This window comes from Colobus angolensis, unplaced genomic scaffold (assembly GCF_000951035.1).
Source record: "Colobus angolensis palliatus isolate OR3802 unplaced genomic scaffold, Cang.pa_1.0 Scaffold77, whole genome shotgun sequence".
NCBI lineage: Eukaryota > Metazoa > Chordata > Mammalia > Primates > Cercopithecidae > Colobus > Colobus angolensis.
The window spans coordinates 2,301,464-2,310,336 of NW_012121487.1; the positions used below are offsets into that span (position 1 = coordinate 2,301,464).

The 8,873-nt window shown below is 45.0% G+C and overlaps 1 protein-coding gene across 2 annotated transcripts in view; it reads right to left on the reverse strand.

Annotated features, from left to right (window-relative positions):
* Positions 1–8,873, reverse strand: part of ASH1L (ash1 (absent, small, or homeotic)-like (Drosophila)) — a 251,011-nt gene that overhangs the window by 21,238 nt on the left and 220,900 nt on the right. For both annotated transcript variants that reach the window (XM_011928346.1, XM_011928345.1), the window contains exons 13-15: positions 3,942–4,050; positions 1,214–1,378; positions 945–1,039 (exon numbers count right to left, since the gene is read on the reverse strand). In XM_011928346.1, coding sequence (XP_011783736.1) covers positions 945–1,039; positions 1,214–1,378; positions 3,942–4,050 — 369 coding nt within the window. The remainder of the gene's footprint in view (positions 1–944; positions 1,040–1,213; positions 1,379–3,941; positions 4,051–8,873) is intronic.

Sequence of the window (8,873 nt, forward strand, 5' to 3'; positions counted from 1 at the left end):
CAAGGCCTTTCCATGTTGCCCAAGATGGTCTTGAATTCCTGGGCTCAAGTAATATTCCTGCCTCAGCCTCCTGAGTAGAGGGGTCTACAGGGGTATGTGGAAATGTTATTTCATTTAGAAATTAGGGAACATAAGATGGTCTGGTGTGTTGGCTCATATGTGTAATCCTGCTGCCTTGGGAGGTCAGTGCAGGAGGATAGCTTGAGCCCAGCAGTTTAGGACCAACCTGGGCAACACAGTGAGATCTTGTCTCTACAAAAAATTAAAAATAAAAAAAAAAATTAGCCAGGTGTGGTGGCACGTGCCTGCAGCCCCAGCTACTTGGAAGGATGAGGCAGGGGGATCACCTAAGCCCAGGAATTGGAGGCTGCAGTAAACCATGATTGCAGTGAGCCAGGCCTCTGCATTCCAGCCTGGGCGACAGTGTGAGAACCCAGCTCTACAAAAAAAAAAAAAAAAAAAAAGGAAATTAGGTGAGATAAGAATGTATTTCCTCGGTCAGGCGCGGTGGCTCATGTCTGAAATCGCAGCACTTTGGGAGGCCAAGGCAGGTGGATCACAAGGTCAGATCGAGACCATCCTGGCTAACACAGTGTAACCCCATCTCTACTAAAAAAATACAAAAAATAAATTAGCCGGGCATGGTGGCAGGTGCCTGTAGTCCCAGCTACTCAGGAGCCTGAGGTAGGAGAATGGCATGAACCCGGGAGGCAGAGCTTGCAGTGAACCAAGATTGCACCACTGCGCTCCAGCCTGGGCAACACAGTGAGACTCCGTCTCAAAAAAAAGAATGTATTTTCTCCATCCAAGTTCACAGATCCCCTGAACCCTTTGGCTTAAGACAAAAGAAAGTGGATCAACAATATAGAAGTTTCATAATTTTTTACACAGATAAGCAATCATATAACTTAAAGGGAACATGGATAAGAGTATTTCCTTTTTACCTTTCACGATTGGACATTGGCTTCATCTGTAATTGGGGGGTCAATCTAGTTGGGGTATTGATATTTTCATTGGGTTCCTCAGAGAGATGGCCTCTCTGAAAAAGAGATGGATCAGATTAGAGATTTAAAAAAATATCAGTCAGAAATAATCTCCAAGAATATTAAAACCACTCTTAAGATGCCACCCTCTGGTAATTCCCTTATTCCAGCAATTGCCTCTAAGCATCTCATAAACAGCTTTTGGGGAAAGTCATTAGATAATTATTCACCCTTTTCTTCAGCTTGTGCTTAGACTTTCTTTTCTCTTTTGACCGTCCAGATTTTTTGTGTGTGGCCATGGGCTGGCTGTTTTTGCTGCTGGTGAGTCCATTCACACGCTGACTCTTGCCTCCGATGATTCCTCGACATTTCTCAAATCCACACTTACAAAGTTGCTTTGAAGGGAGAGAATAATTTTTTTATTTTTATTTTTCTGAGACACGGTCTTTCCTGTCATTGAGGCTGAAGTACAGTAGTACGATCATGGCTCACTGCAGTCTCAACCTCCTAGGCTCAACTGATCCTCCTATCTCAGCCTCCCCAGTAGCTGACATTACAGGTGCGTGCCACCATGCCAGGCTAATTTTTGTATTTTGTGTAGAGACAGGGTTTCGCCATGTTGAGTAGGTTGGTCTCGAACTCCAGGGCTCAAGCAACTCTCCTACCTTGGCCTCCCAAAGTGCTGGGATTACAGGTGTGAGCCACTGTGATCAACTGAGAATAATTTTTTTTTTAGCTTGCAGTTTCATTTACTAGCTTAAAAAGGATGTCTGAGCATTTGGACACACATTAAGTATAAATCAAGAAATCTGCATATATGGGAAAACAACTGATTGAGAGTATAAATAGAAATGGGTTTCCACTGGAATAGAAAGGATGGATTAAATTTTAGGAAAACTTCTTCCCCAGAAAAGTTAACAACTGAGTGGAGACCAAAAACAACAGGGCAATCTCTTTCTTCAAAGTAATTGGGCACTATGTATCCGAGACAGGTGGTGTACAGAGTGAAAAACTGTCCTCTCCTATATACTTCTTTAAAACAAATTTTTAAAAAGGCCAGGTGTGGTGGCTCATGCCTGTAATTCCAGCACTTTGGGAGGCCAAGTGGGTGGATCATGAGGTCAGGAGATCGAGACTATTCTGGCTAACACAGTGAAATCCCACCTCTACTAAAAAAATACAAAAAATTAGCCGGGCATGGTGGCAGGTGCCTATAGTCTCAGCTACTTTTGGGAGGCTGAGGCAGGAGAATGGAGTGAACCTGGGAGGCAGAGCTTGCAGCAAGCCGAGATCACGCCACTGCACTCCAGCCTGGGTGACAGAGCGAGACTGTCTCAAAAAAAAAATTAATTAAAAAAAAACCAAACATGAAATGCTTCAGTAATCTGTCATTCTTGCATAGGGGCCATGCTAATCTTCTTCGTATCTTTCCAATTTTCATATATATGCTGTCAAAGCAAGCACTTAGTTAAAAAATTTGGCTGGGCATGGTAGCTCAGGTCTGTAATCCCAGCACTGTGGGAGGCTGAGGTGGGAGAATCGCTTGAGTCCAGGAGTTTGTGACCAGCCTGGACAAAAGAAGGAGACACCATCTCTACAAAAAATTAAAAAAAAAAAAATTAGCGAGGCACAGTGGTGCACGCCTGTGGTCCCAGGTACTCAGAAGGGTATGGTGGGAAGACTGCTTAAGCCCAGGAGATAAAGGCTGTGATGAGCCATGATCACATCACTGCATTCTAGTGTGGGCCACAGAACAAGATCCTGTCTTAATAACAAAAAATTTTAACCATTTTAGAGAAGGGGTCCCGTTCTGTGGCCCAGGTCGGCCTTGAACTCCTGGGCTCAAGTGATCCTCCTGCCTCAGCCTCTTGAGTATCTGGGACTATAGGTAAGTATGCACTACTGTGCCCAGGTTCCCATGTAATTCTTTTCTTCCTTTTTTCTTTTCTTTTTTTTTTTGAGCTGAAGTCTCACTCTGTCGTCCAGGACGGAGTGCATTGGCGTGATCTCTGCAACCTCCGCCTCCTGGGTTCAAGCGATTCTTCTGCCTCAGCCTCATGAGTAGCTGGGACTACAAGCGTGCACCACCATGCCCAGCTGATTTTTGTATTTTTAGTAGAGACGGGCTTTCACCATATTGATCAGGCTGATCTCAAACTCCCGACCGCATGATTTGCCTGCCTTGGCCACCCAAGGTGCCGGGATTACAGGTGTGAGCCACCACATCCAACCTCTTTTTCTTTTTTTGTGTTTGAGACAGGGTCTTGTTCTGTTTGACAGGCTGCAGTGCATTGGTGTGGTCCTGGCTCACTGCAACCTCCACCTTCTGGGCTCAAGCAATCTTCCCACCTCAGCCTCCCAAGTAGCTGGGACCACAGGCACGTACGACCACACTTGGCTAGTTTTTGTATTTTTTTGGTAGAGACAGGGTTTCACCAAGTTCCTCATGCTGGTCTTGAACTCCTAGACTACAAGCAATCCGCTCGCCTCAGCCTTGCAAAGTGCTGGGATTGCAGGAGTGAGTCATTGCGCCTGACCTCCCATATACTTTTTTTTTTTTGAGACACAGTTAGTCTTGCTTTGTCATCCAGGCTGGAGTGCAGTGGTGCAATCTTGGCTCAATGTAATGCAACCTCTGCCTCCAGGGTTGAAGCAATTCTCCTGCCTTAGCCTCCAAGAAACTGGGATTACAGGTGCATGCCACCATGTCCAGCTAATCTTTGTATTTTTGATAGATGGGGTTTTGTCATGTTGGCCAGGCTGGTCTTGAAATTCTGAGCTCAAGTGATCTGCCCACATCAGCCTCACAAAGTGCTGGGATTAAAGGTATGAACCAGTGTCCAGCCTCTCACATACTTCTTAATGGCTCCAAGTCAATCATGTTTACTAAAAGCTCATGTTATTACAGGATTGTAAGGGATAAAGTTTCAATCTCCCTCTAGGATTTATTATTCTTACCTGTTTTTCCACATTGAAGGAATGAAAGTTATAATCATAAGTGAGTTCAGTCCCAGCTGGCATATCTTTAAGAGCATAGAGTCCAATCCGGTATACTCCATTAACAGACCTGTAAAGAGAGAAAACAGAGTTATAAAGGCTGGATTTTTTTTTTTTTCTTTTTTTTGAGACAGAGTGTCCCTCTGTTGCCCAGGCTGGAGTGCAGTGGTGTGATCTCAGTTCACTGCAAGCTCTGCTTCCCCGGTTCAAGCGATTTTCCTGCCTCAGCCTCCTGAGTAGCTGGGATTAGAGGCGTAAGCCACCACACCTGGCTAATTTTCGTATTTTTAGTAGAGACAGGGTTTCACCATGTTGTCCAGCCTGGTCTTGAACTCCTGACCTCAGGTGATCTGCCCGCCTCGGCCTCCCAAAGTGCTAGGATTACAGGCATGAGCCACTACGCCCGGCCTCCACTTTCAATCTCTTTTCTATCCTTGGCAGCCTGTATAATACTGCCAGAGTAAGAATTCTAAATAATTTTTCTTGAAGACATGGTCTGTGTTGTCAATTAGGCTTTAAGTTTTCCTGCTTGGTATTCAGAGTCCTTCTAAAATATGGCTCCCCTGTAATCCCAGCACTTTGGGAGGCTGAGGTGGGAGGATCACCTGAGGCCAAGAGTTCGAGACCAGACCAGGTGCGGTAGCTCATGCCTGTAATCCCAGCACTTTGGGAGGCATAGGCAGGTGGATCACCTGAGGTCAGGAGTTTAAGACCAGTGCGGCCAACATGGCAAAACTCTCTCTACTAAAAATATAAAAATTAGCCAGGCAAGGCCACACGTGGTGGCTCACACCTGTAATCCCAGCATTTTGGGAGGCTGAGAGTGGATCACAAGGTCAGGAGTTCAAGACCAGCCTGGCCAACATAGTGAAACCCCGTCTCTACTAAAAACACAAAAGTTGGCCGGGCGCAGTGGCTGAAGCCTGTAATCCCAGCACTTTGGGAGGCCGAGGCAGGCAGATCACAAGGTCAGGAGATCGATACCATCCTGGCTAACATGGTGAAACCCTGTCTCTACCAAAAATACAAAAAAATTAGCCAGGCGTGGTGGCGAGTGCCTGTAGGCCCAGCTACTCGGGAGGCTGAGGCAGGAGAATGGTGTGAACCCAGAGGGTGGAGCTTGCAGTGAGCCGAGATGGCGACACTGCACTCTAGCCTGGGCGACAGAGCAAGACTCCATCTCAAAAAAAAAAAAAACAAAAATACAAAAATACAAAAATTAAGGCCGGGTGGGGTGGCTCACATCTATAATCCCAGCACTTTGGGAGGCCAAGGCAGGCAGATCATGAGGTCAGGAGTTCGAGACCAGTTTGACCAATATGGTGAAATCCCATCTCTACTAAAAACACGAAAATTAGCCAGGCATGGTGGCACGCACCCATAATCCCAGCTACTCAGGAGGCTGAGGCAGGAGAATCGCTTGAACCCGGGAGGCGGAGGTTGCAGTGAGTCAAGATCACACCACTGCACTTCAGCCTGGGCGACAGAGTGAGACTCCATCACACACACACACACACACTGGTGGCACGTGCCTGTACTCCCAGCTACTCAGGAGGCTGAGGCAGGAGAATCACTTGAACCCAGGAGGCGGAGGTTGCGGTGACCCGAGATCCCGTCACTGCACTCTAGCCTGGGCAACAGGGCGAGACTCCGTCTCAAGAAAACAAACAAAGAAACAAACAAAAACTAGCTGGGCATGGTGGCACATGCCTGTAATCCCAGCTACTTGGGAGGCTGAGGCAGGAGAATGACTTGAACCCCTGAGGTAGAGGTTGCAGTGAGCTGAGATCATGCCACTGCATTTCAGCCTGGGCAACAGAGTGAGACTCAGTCTCAAAAATCAAACTTAAAAAAAAGGCTTTAGTTCACTTATTAAATGAATTAAAATTACTTTTTATGGCTTACCTATACAAATCTTCCAGTTTTACCAATTTCTATCATGTGAGTGCCTCTCTTGTTCTATTATATGTAAGGTAATGATCATTTAGTATTTTAGGTGTTTTTTTGATTTTTGTGTTTTTGTTTTTGAGATGTAGTCTCGCTTTGTCTCTAGGCTGGAGTGCAGTGGCACAATCGCGGCTCACTGTAACCTCTAACTCCCGGGTTCAAGCGATTCTCTTACCTCAGCCTCCTGAGTAGCTGGGATACAGGCATGTGCCACCACGCCCAGTTAATTTTTCGTATTTTTAGTAGAGACGGGGTTTCACCATATTGGCCAGTATGGTCTCAATCTCCTGAGCTCATGATCCACCCACCTTGGCCTCCCAAAGTGCTGGGATTACAGGCATGAGCCACTGCGCTCGGCTGTGTTTTAGGTGTTCAGGAGTTTGTGACTCACCTGGGCAACATAGTGAGACCTTATCTCAATATATTAAAAAAAAAAGAATCTAGTCATTATCATTATAGCTAACATTTACTGAGTGTTTTTAATAATATTTTATATTAACTGATTTCATCCTCCTAACAATTATATAAAAATATGTACTATTATTAGTTATTATAGCCCTCATACTACAAATAAGAAAAGTGAGTCACACAGAGTTTGAAACTTGCCCAAAGTTACACAGTTAATAACTTTGGGAATCAAGTTTCAAATTAAGACATTCTGGCTTCAAAATCTTAACTACCATGCCATACTGATAACAAGTTATATCATTAATTCTCAAAGCAATCCTATAGAAAAAAAAAAAACCAATCCTACCAGATAGGTATTATGATATCTATTTTATATATGAAGTATATATGCCTCAGGGTTTGTTTATGGTTATATAGCAATTAAGTGGCATTCAAACCCAGGGGATTAAAACCCAGGCTGTTTGACTCCTTAGCCTTTTTCTTCTTGTCTCCTTACCAGTGTGGAACACATTAAGGGTTAGATACTGCCCTATTATAGGTAACCTTGTCTAAAACTTTTAGTTTTTAGTATTTTTCTCTCCTGAATTCAGAAAGCATTTTTTTAAAATTTAATTTTATTTATTTATTTTTTGAGATGGAGTTTTGCTCTTGTTGCCCAGGCTGGAGTGCAATGGCACAAACTCGGCTCACTGCAACCTCTGCCTCCTGGGTTTAAGCCATTCTCCTGCCTCAGCCTCCCAAGTAGCTGGGATTACAGGCACATGCCACCATGCCTGGCTAATTTTGTATTTTTAGTAGACACAGGGTTTCTCCATGTTGGTCAGGCTGGTCTCAAACTCCTGACCTCTGGTGATCCGCCTGCCTTGGCTTCCCAAAATGCTGGGATTATAAGCGTGAGCCACTGCACCTGGCTAATTTTTATTTTTAAACAAGATCTCACTCTCGTACAGGCTGGAGTACAGTGGCACGATCTCAGCTTACTGCAACCTCTGCCTCCCTGGCTCAAGCGATCCTCCCACCTCAGCTTCCTGAGTAGCTGGTGGGACTACGGGCATGTGCCACCATGCCCAGCTAATTTTTGTAATTTTAGTAAAGACAGGGTTTCGCCATGTTGCCCGGGCTGGTCTCAAACTCCTGAGCTCAGGTGATCTGCCTGTCTTGGCCTCCCAAAGTGCTGCGATTACAGGCATGACCCACTGAGTTCAGCTGCAGAAAGCATTTGAAATGTGTACCAGGAGTTGGCAAACTGTGGTCCACAGGCCACTGCTCCCATCTTCGTAAATAAAGTTTTATAGGTACAAAGCCAACAAGCTTGCTGACTACTGATATATACTGTAACTTTTCTTTTGAGACAGTCTTGATCTGTCACCTATCCTCACGCCTGTAATCCCAGCACTTTGGGAGGCCTAGGTGGGCAGATCACTTGAGGTCAGGAGTTCAAGACCAGCCTGGACAACATGGCGAAACACCGTCTCTACTAAAAATATAAAAATTAGCCGGGTGTAGGGGCGCATGCCTTTAGTTACAGCTACTCAGGAGGCTGAGGCATGAGAATCGCTTGAACCCAGGAGGTGGAAGTTGTGGTGAGCCAAAATGGCACCACTGCATTCCAGCCTGGGTGACAGAGCAAGATTCTGTCTCAAAAAAACAAAAACAGAAAACCAAAAAAAGGTATCTTCTGGCTGGGTAGGGTGGCTCATACCTGTAATCCCAGCACTTTGGGAGCCTGAAGAATGAGGACTGCTTGAGCCCAGGAGTTTGAGACCAGCCTGGACAACATGGCAAAACTCCATCTCTATCAAAATATACAAAAATTAGCCAGGCATGGTGGCATGCACCTGTGGTCCCAGCTACTTGGGAAGCCGAGGTTGCAGTGAGTCAAGATCGTCCCACTGTACTTCAACCCTGGTGACAGAGTGAGACCCTGTCTCCAAAAAAAGAGGGGAAAAGATATCTTCTAGTTGACGTTCTTGCATAAGTCTGGCATAAACACTCATTTCTGTTGGGGACATACTTAGGACTAGAGTTGCTGGTTTACTGGATACGTTTAGCTTTGGTAGGTTGTGCCATTTTTTGAAAGTGTGTATACCAATTTACACTTCTACCAGCAAATCTAAGAGCATTTATGCTGCTCTAGCCTTGCCAACACTGTCAGTCTTTAATTTTTGACATTTTGGAGGGTATGTAGTGGTTTTCCAATTTAGTTTAATATTTCCCCTAATAACTGTATCTAACATATTAAGTGCTTTTGTTTATTTATTGACCACTTTTATATTCTTTTTTAAAGTACCTATTCTTTTACCTATTTTAAAAACTGGATTGTCAGGTCCAGCATGTGGCTCACACTTGTAATCCCAACACTTTGGAAGGCTGAATTGGGCTGATTTATTGAGTCTAGGAGTTCAAGACCAGCCTGGCCAACATGGCACAACCCTGTCTCTATAAAAAATACAAAAAAAAGGCCGGGCGCGGTGGCTCAAGCCTGTAATCCCAGCACTTTGGGAGGCTGAGACGGGCGGATCACGAGGTCAGGAGATC